Here is a 14198-nt window from a genome sequence, read left to right on the forward strand (position 1 = left end):
CCCCCTGAATATGCCGATTTGGCTCTCGCCTTCTCCAAAAAGAAGGCGACTCAATTACCACCTCATCGACGAGGCGATTCTGCGATAGATCTCCTGGTAGACGCTGCACTTCCCAGGAGTCACGTGTATCCCCTCTCACAAGCAGAAACGGAGGCTATGGAAACATATGTCTCCGAATCCCTGCGTCAGGGGTACATTCGGTCATCCACTTCACCCGCCTCCTCGAGTTTATTTTTTGTGAAGAAGAAGGAGGGAGGTCTACGCCCGTGTATTTACGGGGTCTGAATCAGATCCCTGTGAGGTATAGCTACCCACTACCGCTCATAGCCACAGCGATAGTCAATGCACAGGGAGCGCTTCTTCAGTAAACTAGATCTCAGGAGTGCTTACAATCTGGTGCGTATCCGAGAGGGAGACGAGTGGAAGACGGATTTCAGTACCACCTCTGGGCACTATGAGTACCTCGTCATGCCGTACGGGTTGATGAATGCGCCATCAGTCTTCCAAGCCTTTGTAGACAAGATTTTCAGGGACCTGCACGGGCAGGGTGTAGTGGTGTATATTGATGACATTTTGATATACTCCGCTACACGCGCTGAGCATGTGTCCCTGGTGCGCAGAGTGCTTGGTCGCCTGTTGGAGCATGACCTGTACGTCAAGGCTGAGAAATGCCTGTTCTTCCAACAGTCCGTCTCCTTTCTAGGGTATCGCATTTCCACTTCAGGGGGTGGAGATGGAGAGTGACCGCATTGCAGCCGTGCGTAATTGGCCGACTCCCACCACGGTAAAGGCGGTGCAGCGGTTCTTAGGGTTTGCCAACTACTACCGGAGGTTTATCCGGGGTTTTGGTCAGGTGGTGGCTCCCATAACCTCACTGCTGAAGGGGGGCCCGGTACACTTGCAGTGGTCAGCTGAGGCGGACAGGGCTTTTAGTCAGGGCTCTGTTTACTTCGGCTCCCGTGCTGGCTCATCCGGATCCCTCTTTTGCGTTCATAGTGGAGGTGGAAGCGTCTGAGGCTGGGATAGGAGCGGTACTCTCTCAGCGCTCGGGTACGCCACCTAAGCTCCGCCCCTGTGCCTTCTTCTTGAAGAAGCTCAGCCCGGTGGAGCGAAACTATGATCTGGGGGACCGGGAGCTGTTGGCTGTTGTCAAGGCCTTGAAGGCGTGGAGACATTGGCTTGAGGGGGTCAAACACCCATTTCTAATCTGGACTGACCACCGCAATCTGGAGTACATCTGGGTGGCGAGGAGACTGAACCCTGGCCAGGCAAGGTGGGCCATGTTTTTCACCCGTTTTGTTTTTACCCTTTCCTACCGACCAGGCTCTCAGAACGTTAAGGCAGACTCATTGTCCCGGCTGTATGACACAGAGGAGCGGCCCATGGATCCCACTCCCATACTCCCGGCCTCTTGCCTGGTGGCACAGGTAGTGTGGGAGCTGGACGTGGACATTGAGCAGGCGTTGCGTACAGAGCCCACTCCCCTTCAGAGTCCGGCTGGGCGTCTGTATGTTCCGTCTGCTGTCCGTGACCGGCTGATCTATTAGGCCCATATGTCACCCTCCTCTGGTCATCCTGGTATCGGTCGGACGGTGCGCTGTCTTAGTGGGAAGTACTGGAGGCCCACTTTAGCTAAGGACATGAGGGTTTATGTTTCCTCCTGCTCGGTGTGCATCCAGTGCAAGGCTCCTAGACACCTGCCCAGAGGTAAGTTACAACCCTTACCCGTTCCACAACGGCCATGGTCGCACCTGTCGGTGGATTTCCTGACTGATCTTCCTCCTTCACAGGGTAACACCACGATCCTGGTCGTTGTGGATCGTTTTTCTATGTCGTCTCCTCCCGTTGCCCGGTCTACCTACGGCCCTACAGACTGCGGAGGCTCTATTTACACACGTCTTCCGGCACTACAGGGTGCCTGAGGATATAGTGTCTCATCGGGGTCCCCAGTTCACGTCGAGGGTCTGGAGGGCGTTCATGGAGCGTCTGGGGGTCTCGGTCAGCCTTACCTCAGGTTTTCACCCCGAGAGTAACGGGCAGATGGAGAGAGTAAATCAGGATGTGGGTAGGTTTCTGAGGTCTTATTGCCAGGACCGGCCGGGGGAGTGGGCAGCGTTCGTGCCCTGGGCAGAGATGGCCCAGAACTCGCTCCGCCACTCCTCCACTAACCTTTCCCCCTTCCAGTGTGTATTGGGGTATCAGCCGGTTCTGGCTCCTTGGCATCAGAGTCAGACCGAGGCTCCTGCGGTGGTTGACTGGTTCCGGCGCACGGAGGAAACATGGGAGGCCGCGCATGTCCCCCCTCAGCGTGCCGTACAGCGCCAGAAAGTGGGCGCAGACCGTCACCGCAGTGAGGCCCCGGTGTTCGCACCGGGGGACCGGGTCTGGCTCTCGACCCGAAACCTGCCCCTCCCTCTGCCTGCCCTGTCGGAAGCTGGGTCTGCGGTTTGTGGGGCCATTTAAAGTCCTGAGGAAAGTGAACGAGGTATGTTACCGGTTACAACTTCTCCCTGATTACCATATTAACCCCTCGTTCCATGTGTCTCTCCTCAGGCCGGTGGTGGCTGGCCCACTCCAGGAGTCTGAGGTACGGGAGGTTCCTCCGCCCCCTCTGGACATCGAGGGGGCCCCGGCGTACTCCGTTCGTTCCATACTGGATTCGAGACGTCGGGCGAGGGGCCTTCAGTACCTCGTGGATTGGGAGGGGTATGGTCTGGAGGAGAGATGCTGGGTTCCAGTGGAGGACGTGTTGGATCCTTCTTTGCCGTGAGATTTCCACCGTCTCCATCCGGATCACCCTGCGCCTCGCCCTTCGGGTCGTCCCCGAGGTCGGGGGGGGGGGGGACTGTCACGACTTCCGCCGAAGTCGGTCCCTTTCCTTGTTCGGGCGGTGTACGGCGGTCGACGTCACCGACCTTCTAGACATCACTGATCCATTTTTCATTTTCCATTGGTTTTGTCTTATCTTCCTTCTCACCTGGTTCCAATCCCATCAATTTCATGTTGTGTATTTAACCCTTGTCGGAGATTGTTTTATTGTATGTGATTGTGCTAGTATGTGTTGGTGTGCGATTGGGTTTGTACCCACTTTGTTATTTTTATATATTTTGATTTTTGGAGTTTGGTCAGCACTTATTAAACGACTCCGTTTATACCAAGTTCGTTCTCCTGCGCCTGACTTCCCTGCCACCAACACGCACCTATTACATATGTACTGCATATGCTCTGATGCTGCAGATTTACTACTCAATCAACCGTCCAGCAGATGGTGATATACTGTAACAAACAATACAATATTAAACATGGCTTGATTTACCTCTTGCCACTCAGCAAACCACCAACAATAAACAATATTTCCTTATGTTCGTTTTAAGTGTTTATGCTATAAACTAAATGAGTAAATAAAGAAGATTATATTTAGCTGTGTCTACACGGACACTCTTGGTGACTTTTTACTCCATTTAATTTCATTCCTCAATCATTAAGTAAAATGTAAGCAAGCTAGATTACTTCACTTTGAATTCACTCTTTTGAATGTTTGCATTTGTAAGTTAACTGAGGAGGACCAACTACTGCAAATTATACAAACAACCAAACAACAAACTTAGCAAGACCTGGCATTTGTCCTGTTCTGTTTCCAAACAGAATGTGATGGGTCGGGCTGTGGCCACTGCACAAAGATACCGGAAAAAAACGTAACTACATCTCATTGACTGAGCCGAGCATTTAATCATATTTCTCTCTCAATAAACTTCTCCCCTTTACTACTACAAATGTATCATATCAAGGGTATTTGCATGTGGACATTGAATTATCCTTTCAAATTGCTCAAAATAGCAGTTAATCTTGCACTTTCTACAATCTGCAGTATTTTTGAAAAGGTGTAGGAACATGCTGCAGAAGTATATGTCACAAAGCAGCTAAGACTTGTAAACCAGCCAAGGCAACAGGATATTCATTTTTGCATCGGACGACATTCCTCTATCTCCCTCCCTCTAACTAACCCCACCTTCTGGCAGAACCAGGAAGTCCCTACCCCTTCCACAAACTCTCTTCTGAGAAAACAAAACTTATCTGAGTCGCGGTGTCGTTTGTCTGTGTGAAAGTGAACAGCAACCGTCCAAATGGCTCAGCAGGCAGTTCTGCTGGAACAGGACCAGTTCTCTTGTTCTGTCTGTCTGGATCTACTGAAGGAGCCAGTCACTATTCCCTGTGGACACAGTTACTGTAGGAGCTGTATTGAGGGCTGCTGGGATCAGGATGATCTGAAGGGGATCTACAGCTGTCCTCAGTGCAGACAGACCTTCACTCCAAGGCCTGCTCTGAGAAAAAATAACATGTTGGCAGAAGTGGTGGAGAAACTGAAGACAGGACTTCAGGCTGCTCCCCCTGATCTGTGCTATGCTGGACCTGGAGAGGTGGCATGTGATTTCTGCACTGGGACCAGAAAGCAGAAAGCCCTCATGTCCTGTCTGATGTGTCTGGTGTCTTTCTGCAAGACTCACCTCCAGCCTCACTATAGTGTCCCTGGACTAAAGAAGCACAAGCTGGTCAAAGCCTCCACACAGCTACAGGAGAACATCTGCTCCCGTCATGACGAACTGCTGAAGATTTACTGTCGTACCGATCAGAATTGTATCTGTTGTCTGTGTATGGTGGATGATCATAAAGGCCATGATACAGTGTCAGCTGCAGCGGAGAGGACCGAGAAACAGGTTAGACCAGAATAACTTGTTGGTGACTCTGATAAACAAATAATGTAATATACAGCAGGAGAGCTGTTTGAATATGAGATAAACATATATAATTAGTTACATGAAAAACATTGTCTAAATGTATCACCACTTTGTTGTAGTCACACACCATCATTTTCTTTTGAGTCCAAAGTTCTGTTTAAACTATATGATATGAGTACTGTAAAGAAACATAATAATTCAACTAACAACATAGATATATAATTTTGCAGTGGGACTTCTATTACAATTTAAATCCTACTCTCTATGGGCCTTATATCATAATACCATACTATTGCACTACTGGACAAATAAATCTTGATAGCTCAATGAACAGTGTTTCTCCATAGAGTCAGCTGGGGATGAGTCAGCAGAAGCTCCAGCAGAGAATCCAGGAGAGAGAGAAGGAGCTGAAGGAGCTCCAACAGAATGTGGAGTCTCTCAAGGTAAGTTTTATTGACCAAGGCCCAGTTTTTCCAAAAATTCAATCTGGATCATTATTTTTTTTTTGCAATTCATGATCAGATCTCTCTTTTGTCAGACCTGTTTTTTGGGCCAGTTTCCTGGACTGGTTATGATACTACTTCTACACTGTCATAGGGAAACAGAGATGAGTTAACTACATGAATAAAGGTACCTAGATTAAAGAGAGACATATCACAATTGACCACGAAACTATACTGCGGTCAATTTAACATAATGAACCTTCATTTTTCGTTTTTTAAACCACCTCCTCTTAGTTACATTGACATGTATTCGTTGTAGTGCCTTTTACCTTTCTAAATCCACCCTGAATCCACCGTTTCCCGTGGGATTAAGATCATCCTGATTATCGGCATTAAAACCATCCTAATCACTATTTTTGACAGCAGAAAAATGTTAAAAATACTTTTAATTCTGATTAAAGTTTAGATTGGATTACCAAATGTGAATCCCTATCCAGAAGATCAGAATAAAAATTGTAAATGTTGAAAAACCCAATTCTAACATTTAATCCTATCCGATTTCCGAAATCCAATCAGATAACTTTTGAAAAACTGGGCACAGAGGACTGGAGATGCACCATTTCACTTCCCTCCTCCAGTCAGCCAGTCAGAGAGAGAGGACACTCTCCAATCAAACTGAGACTCACTGTGGGGAACAGGCTCTCTGGGCTCCCAGTCAGAGATGAAATACACTCTTATAAAAAGGAACCATGAAGGGTTCTTCAACCTGTTTAAGTAGGACCGTTTCTGATTCTAGGCCCTTATTGATTCTAGGTAGAACCCTCTGGAAAGCACCCCCACATGAAAAATACTACGGTTTACTATAGAATACTACAGTACTTACTAGCTATTTTATCGCCCCCAGAAACGTCCTTTTACTCTCTGTTCTAGACGTTCTAGACGACCAATTCTCATAGCTTTTAGCCGTACCCTTATCCTACTCCTCCTCTGTTCCTCTGGTGATGTAGAGTTGAATCCAGGCCCTGCAGTACCTAGCTCCACTCCTATTCCCCAGGCGCTCTCTTTTGATGACTTCTGTAACCGTAATAGCCTTGGTTTCATGCATGTTAACATTAGAAGCCTCCTCCCTAAGTTTGTTTTGTTCACTGCTTTAGCACACTCTGCCAACCCGGATGTTTTAGCCGTGTCTGAATCCTGGCTTAGAAAGACCACCAAGAATTCTGACATTTTCATCCCCAACTACAAGATTTTCAGACAAGATAGAACGGCCAAAGGGGGCGGTGTTGCAATCTATTACAAAGATTGCCTGCAGAGTTCTGTTTTACTATCCAGGTCTGTTCCCAAACAATTTGAACTTCTACTTTTAAAAATCCACCTCTCTAAAAACAAGTCTCTCACCGTTGCCGCCTGCTATAGACCACCCTCTGCCCCCAGCTATGCTCTGGACACCATATGTGAACTGATTGCCCCCCATCTATCTTCAGAGCTCGTGCTGCTAGGCGACCTAAATTGGAACATGCTTAACACCCCAGCCATCCTACAATCTAAGCTTGATGCCCTCAATCTCACACAAATTATCAATGAACCTAACAGGTACCACCCCAATTCCGTAAACACGGGTAACCTCATAGATATCATCCTAACCAACTTGCCCTCCAAATACACCTCTGCTGTTTTCAACCAAGATCTCAGCGATCACTGCCTCATTGCCTGCATCCGTAATGGGTCAGCGGTCAAACGACCTCCACTCATCACTGTCAAACGCTCCCTGAAACACTTCAGCGAGCAGGCCTTTCTAATCGACCTGGCCGGGGTATCCTGGAAGGATATTGATCTCATCCCGTCAGTAGAGGATGCCTGGATATTTTTTTTAAATGCCTTCCTCGCCATCTTGAATAAGCATGCCCCATTCAAGAAATTTAGAACCAGGAACAGATATAGCCCTTGGTTCTCTCCTGACCTGACTGCCCTTAACCAACAGAAAAACATCCTATGGCGTTCTGCATTAGCATCGAACAGCCCCCGTGATATGCAACTTTTCAGGGAAGCTAGAAACCAATATATACAGGCAGTTAGAAAAGCCAAGGCTAGCTTTTTCAAGCAGAAATTTGCTTCCTGCAACACAAATTCAAAAAAGTTCTGGGACACTGTAAAGTCCATGGAGAATAAGAACACCTCCTCCCAGCTTCCAACTGCACTGAAGATAGGAAACACTGTCACCACCGACAAATCCACTATAATTGAGAATTTCAATAAGCATTTTTCTACGGCTGGCCATGCTTTCCACCTGGCTACCCCTACCCCGATCAACAGCACTGCCCTCCCCTCCGCTACTCGCCCAAGCCTTCCCCATTTCTCTTTCTCCCAAATACAGTCAGCTGATGATCTGAAAGAGCTGCAAAATCTGGACCCTTACAAATCAGCCGGGCTAGATAATCTGGACCCTTTCTTTCTAAAAATATCTGCTGAAATTGTTGCCACCCCTATTACTAGCCTTTTCAACCTCTCTTTCGTGTCGTCTGAGATTCCCAAAGATTGGAAAGCAGCTGCGGTTATCCCCCTCTTCAAAGGGGGGGACACTCTTGACCCTAACAGCTACAGACCTATATCTATCCTACCCTGCCTTTCTAAGGTCTTCGAAAGCCAAGTCAACAAACAGATTACCGACCATTTCGAATCCCACCATACCTTCTCCGCTATGCAATCTGGTTTCAGAGCTGGTCATGGGTGCACCTCAGCCACGCTCAAGGTCATAAACGATATCTTAACCGCCATCGATAGGAAACAATACTGTGCAGCCGTATTCATTGACCTGGCCAAGGCTTTTGACTCTGTCAATCACCACATCCTCATCGGCAGACTCGACAGCCTTGGTTTCTCTAATGATTGCCTCGCCTGGTTCACCAACTACTTCTCTGATCGAGTTCAGTGTGTCAAATCGGAGGGTCTGTTGTCCGGGCCTCTGGCAGTCTCTATGGGGGTGCCACAGGGTTCAATTCTTGGACCGACTCTCTTCTCTGTATACATCAATGATGTCGCTCTTGCTGCTGGTGATTCTCTGATCCATCTCTACGCAGACGACACTATTCTGTATACTTCTGGCCCTTCTTTTGACACTGTGTGAACAACCCTCCAGGCGAGCTTCAATGCCATACAACTCTCCTTCCGTGGCCTCCATTTGCTCTTAAATACAAGTAAAACTAAATGCATGCTCTTCAACCGATCGCTGCCTGCACCTGCCCGCCTGTCCAACATCACTACTCTGGACGGCTCTGACTTAGAATATGTGGACAACTACAAATACCTAGGTGTCTGGTTAGACTGTAAACTCTCCTTCCAGACTCACATCAAACATCTCCAATCCAAAGTTAAATCTAGAATTGGCTTCCTATTCCGCAACAAAGCATCCTTCACTCATGCTGCCAAACATACCCTTGTAAAACTGACCATCCTACCAATCCTCGACTTCGGTGATGTCATTTACAAAATAGCCTCCAAAACCCTACTCAATAAATTGGATGCAGTCTATCACAGTGCCATCCGTTTAGTCACCAAAGCCCCATATACTACCCACCACTGCGACCTGTACACTCTCGTTGGCTGGCCCTCGCTTCATACTCGTCGCCAAACCCACTGGCTCCAGGTCATCTACAAGACCCTGCTACGTAAAGTCCCCCCTTATCTCAGCTCGCTGGTCACCATAGCAGCACCTACCTGTAGCACGCGCTCCAGCAGGTATATCTCTCTGGTCACCCCCAAAACCAATTCTTCCTTTGGCCGCCTCTCCTTCCAGTTCTCTGCTGCCAATGACTGGAACGAACTACAAAAATCTCTGAAACTGGAAACACTTATCTCCCTCACTAGCTTTAAGCACCAGCTGTCAGAGCAGCTCATAGATTACTGCACCTGTACATAGCCCATCTATAATTTAGCCCAAACAACTACCTCTTTACCTACTGTATTTATTTATTTATTTTGCTCCTTTGCACCCCATTATTTCTATCTCTACTTTTTCTATCTCTACTATCTCTACTCTACTTTTTTTTTTACTTGCTATATTGTATTTACTTCGCCACCTTGGCCTTTTTATATTTTTATTTATTTATATATATATTTTGTTTGCCTTCACCTCCCTTATCTCACCTCACTTGCTCATATTGTATATAGACTTATTTTTCACTGTATTATTGACTGTATGTTTGTTTTACTCCATGTGTAACTATGTGTTGTTGTATGTGTCGAACTGCTTTGCTTTATCTTGGCCAGGTCGCAATTGTAAATGAGAACGTGTTCTCAATTTGCCTACCTGGTTAAATAAAGGTGAAATTTAAAAATTTAAAAAATTCATTATATAGAAACTGTAGTATACTGTAGAATACTATACTAAACACTAGTATCTGTCGATCATGTGTAGTACTTACTATAACATTTTGTAATATACTGAAATACTATTGTGAATACTTCAGTATTATCTACCCCCCAAAAACACTGTAGTAAGTAATAATAAAATTGTTTTTGTCACATTCGCCAAATACAACAGGTGCAGACTTCATATTGACATTCTTACCTACGAACACGTTCCCAACAATGCAGAGTTAAAAAGTAAGAAAAATGTGCTATTAAAAAAAAGGGAAATAGTAACACAATAAAATAACAATAACGAGGCTATATACAAGGAATACCAAACGGGGTATGGTTGTATGTGCACTGGTTTGTGTCACAAACGTGCAACGCTGCTGGGTGTTTCATGCTCAACAGTTTCCTGTGTATATCAAGAATGCTCTACCACCCAATGGATATCCAGCCAACTGTGGGAACCATTGGAGACAACATGGGCCACATCCCTGTGGAAGTCTTTCGACAGCTTGTAGTGTCCATGTTTCAAGGCTGTTCTGAGGGCAAAGGGGGCGAGGGGTCAAGTGCAACTCAATATTAAGGTGTTCTTAATGTTTTGTACAATCAGTGAATTGTGTTTTTTTATGTGGGCCTCTATGAAGGTTTCGACCTAGAACCCTTTAAATTCTAGGTTTTATATTTTGCTGGAGGGTTGTGGGTAATTGTGAATCTCTGTTCTTTGCATTAGTTCACTTACGGTTGGTTGTATCTATAATTTTTATTGTTGTTTTATTCTACTTGTATTGTTTCTGGGTTTCGTTGGGGTGGCTAGACTGTGTCGTGTCTTTGGCTATGCCGGATTAAGTGATATGACATGCTATTCTATAAAATCGTTTCTCCGTAATAACTATTACCTGATTGAGCTAATCATGTAAATGTAATTAACTAGAAAGTCGGGGCACCACGAAATAATATTTATAGAGCTGTTATCTTCCGAATAAACTCTTAAAGACCTAGTAATATTTTACATAAATAGCAGTCAATATTAATCGTCACCTTATTTCAGTCTCATCTGAAATTTGTAAATTCTTGGTTATCTTCACGAACCCTGGCTAACAAGTTGAATCAGCAATACAAAATTGGGTTTAATTATTTATTTACTAAATACCTAACTAATCACACAGAATTACATATACACAGAATGAATCATACCTTGATTACAAATTACGTCATAAAGGAAAACGTCCCTAGCGGGCGGAACAGACATGACAGCTGGTTACACAAAAGAAAAGGGGCTGGGTTTGAGTGAAAGAGCGGGAAGGCTGAGGAACAAAGGGCGAAGCTGTGCTATCGTAAATACAATATCTTATGCATTCTAAATTACCGCCCATTTGGAAAAGGAAAATGCAATGAATATTTACTCTGAGCTGCGCTTCGGTAGGTTGGTGGTAGATGGAAGGCCGTGTTGCCAAACCGAGTCCTTTGTCCTTTGAAGAATGTCTCTGGTGGTCAATTGGATAGTTGTAGTAACGTCGTTGTGTGGTAGACGGGATACTCTGATGGGATAATTTACGTTTGCAGCTGCTGTTGCTAACTCAACGGCTAGGCGGTATCACTTCTGTAGTGAATAAGAGTTCAAAGTTCATACCATTTGCAACCAAAGCTCACGCTGATGTTAGCTTCGTTCTGTAGTTATTATCTAAACCATTCTGACATCGGACCGTCGTCCTCACATCCTCGGAACAGGAGGTTAAATTTTCATCAATGACTTATATAGTGGAGATAGAAGGGTGTGTCTGAAAAGTTTATAACCCATGTCTCTTCACAGCGGAGGGCCACTGGTTGAGCAGAGCCCTAAACTTATGAAAACCCAAATCTCTCATTTGGAAGCTAAAATTACATTTCATCTCTTCACCAATAATTTCATATTCAAACATTTGAATTGAACAACAATTCCATGTGAATCCGATAACTCTGATGTGTAGACTTTCCACAGGAGAGTTTATGTCATCCTATCGATGAGAATGTGCCAGATGACAACCAAACTGACATAATATACCTTAAGTACCACCGCATATGTTCAATTGGTCGGATTACCAGAATATAGTTCATTATAGTCCAACTTCTGATGTTCCCAGAATCTCTATGTTAACCAAGGGGTTTTCTAATGTCACATCAGTAGAGTAGGGAGAGGAAAAAGGGGGGAAGAGGTATTTATGACTGTCATAAACCTACCCCCAGGCCAAAGTCATGACAACTGATACCATCAGTGAGAAAGCTTATTCAGATGGAAAGGGTTCTATGTAGAACCTTACTCCTCGGTAATAAAACGGCCTGGGGAAAATATATTCTACTTAACATGGAGCCTTCTCTTCTCTCTTTGTGTCTGAACAGCACTCTGCACAGGCAGCAGTGGAGGACAGTGATAGGATCTTTACTGAGCTGATCCACTCCATTGAGAGAAGGTGCTCTGAGGTGAAGGAGTTGATCAGAGACCAGGAGAAGGCTCAAGTGAGTCAAGCTGATGGACTCCTGGAGCAACTGGAGCAGGAGATAGCTGAGCTGAGGAGAAGAAATGCTGAGATGGAGCAGCTCTCTCACACAGAGGATCACATCCATTTCCTCCAGGTAACTAAACTTCCTTGATAAAGGTGATACAGAAATAAGCTTGTTGTGACCCTATACATTTTGTCTATTATATTTCATTCTGTATATCTGTAGTCATGTTTGATGACATCTGTTATTAAAAAAAATATTAGATGACAAAAACATTTTCTCAATTATTCTCTCTCTCTCTCTCTCTCTCTCTCTCTCTCTCTCTCTCTCTCTCTCTCTCTCTCTCTCTCTCTCTCTCTCGCTCTCTCTTCCTCTCCAGAGTTATCTGTCTCTCTCCAGTCCCAGTGTCTCTTCAGACCCACCCAGCATTGATAAGCGTCCTCAGTTCCTTGGAGATGTGAATAAGGCTGTTTCTGATGTCAGAGAGAAACTAGAAGACTTCATTAAAGGAGAATGGATCAAGATCTCCACCATAGGTGGGTTGAAAGTAATAATAACACAACACATAAGAACACCTACTTCAGACCATGTACAACACGGTATGTTGATAATATTTTTTATCTATGTAGTGAATTCAGTGGATGATGTACTGCCTCCAGAGCCCAAGAACAGAGAACACTTCTTACAATGTGAGTTTCTTCATCAAGTAACTAACAGTCTCTTTTTTCTGACACTACTACAAACCTTGTGATATTTCAATAGTAGAACCTGCTCACATTGATCTCTGCTCTGCTGTAATCAAAGACAGGGTAGATACAGTACAGTATGTGCCTTAACTTACTGTTCTAACTCCCCTCATTGGTCTCTGCTCTGCTCTTCTCCCAGATTCCTGTCAGCTCACACTGGACCCAAACACAGCACAGAAATCCCTCTCTCTGTCTGAGGGAAACAGGAAGGTGACAGTTGTTAATGCTGTTAACGATCCAAATCCTGACCATCCGGACAGATTCACTGATTGGTGGCAGGTCCTTTGTAAAGAGGGTCTGTCTGGACGCTGTTACTGGGAGGTGGAGTGTCATCATGGGACTGTTACAGCAGTCTCATATAAAGACATAAGTAGAATACGGATGGTTAATGATTCCAGATTCGGATACAATGACAAGTCTTGGGGTTTAGAGTGCTCTAGTAATGGTTATCGTTTCAGACACAATAATGTTGAGACTAAAGTATCAGGCCCTCAGTCCTCCAGAGTAGGAGTGTACCTGGATCACAAGGCAGGTATTCTGTCCTTCTACAGCGTCTCTGACACAATGACCCTCCTTCACACAGTCGAAAGCACGTTCACTAAACCCCTCTTTCCTGGGATATGGGTTGGGTACAAAAATAATTCTGCTGTGCTGTGTAAACTGTAGAGTTCCCCATATTAGAATGACGGCTAATGCTCTTTTAGTTTGGTATGTACAATTATTTTTATTGATTTAATCTTTAATTTAGTCTAGGTTTTAATCACATCCATATTGATGTATTCTCACTTTGATGAAGTCTAAACTAAAAAACAACTGCCTTATTGTCTTTTTTTTTTAAAGAAAGATTATTTGTTAATTTCAGTAAGTTGTATTATTATTTACCTATTGATCCTTGAATTTGAATCTGTTTAGTTTTCTCAAATCTATCCAGGCCTATGTACTGTATATACTCTGATGCTGCAGATTTACTCCTCAATCAACCGTCCAGCAGATGGTGATATACTGTAACAAACAATACAATATTAAATATTTCTTGATTTACCTCTTGCCACTCAGCAAACCACCAACAATAAACAATATTTCCTTATGTTCGTCTTTGAGGGTTTATGCTATAAACTAAATGAGTAAATAAAGAAGATTATATTTAGCTGTGTCTACAATGACACTCTTGGTGAATTTTTACTTTGTTTTATTTAATTCCTCAATCATTAAGTAAAATGTAAGCAAGCTAGATTACTTCACTTTGGTTTCACTCTTTTGAATGTTTGCATTTGTAAGTTAACTGAGGAGGACCAACGACTGCAATTTATACAAACAACATAAACTTAGCAAGACTAGGCATTTGTCCATTTGTCCATTTGTCCTGACTAGTCATTTGTCCTGTTCTGTTTCCAAAGCTGTACTTTTCCAAACAGAATGTGATGGGTCGGGCTGTGTCCAAT

At 44.5% G+C, this 14198-nt stretch overlaps 1 protein-coding gene across 2 annotated transcripts; it reads left to right on the forward strand.

Annotated features, from left to right (window-relative positions):
• Positions 1-4033: 4033 nt before the first annotated feature.
• LOC139531954 (tripartite motif-containing protein 16-like) lies at positions 4034-13932 on the forward strand. Of its 2 annotated transcripts, XM_071328974.1 has the most exons (6): positions 4035-4715; positions 5084-5179; positions 11909-12142; positions 12390-12546; positions 12640-12699; positions 12896-13932. In XM_071328974.1, exons 1-6 carry the CDS (start codon positions 4125-4127, stop codon positions 13420-13422), a joined length of 1665 nt encoding a protein of 554 aa, XP_071185075.1. In that variant the 5' UTR covers positions 4035-4124; the 3' UTR covers positions 13423-13932. The 2 variants fall into 2 exon arrangements, with proteins under 2 accessions (XP_071185076.1, XP_071185075.1); XM_071328975.1 differs by lacking the exon at positions 12640-12699 and having other exon boundaries at positions 4034-4715.
• Positions 13933-14198: the final 266 nt, after the last annotated feature.

This window comes from Salvelinus alpinus, chromosome 10 (assembly GCF_045679555.1).
Source record: "Salvelinus alpinus chromosome 10, SLU_Salpinus.1, whole genome shotgun sequence".
Taxonomy (NCBI): Eukaryota; Metazoa; Chordata; class Actinopteri; order Salmoniformes; family Salmonidae; genus Salvelinus; species Salvelinus alpinus.

Excerpts from the sequence above, each read along its gene's own strand:
- LOC139531954 (XM_071328974.1), top strand. The coding sequence starts at position 4,125 with ATGGCTCAGCAGGCAGTTCTGCTGGAACAGGACCAGTTCTCTTGTTCT. Across the intron at positions 12,143-12,389 it reads ATCACATCCATTTCCTCCAG|AGTTATCTGTCTCTCTCCAG; the intron begins GTAACTAAACTT and ends CTTCCTCTCCAG. Across the intron at positions 12,700-12,895 it reads CAGAGAACACTTCTTACAAT|ATTCCTGTCAGCTCACACTG; the intron begins GTGAGTTTCTTC and ends CTCTTCTCCCAG.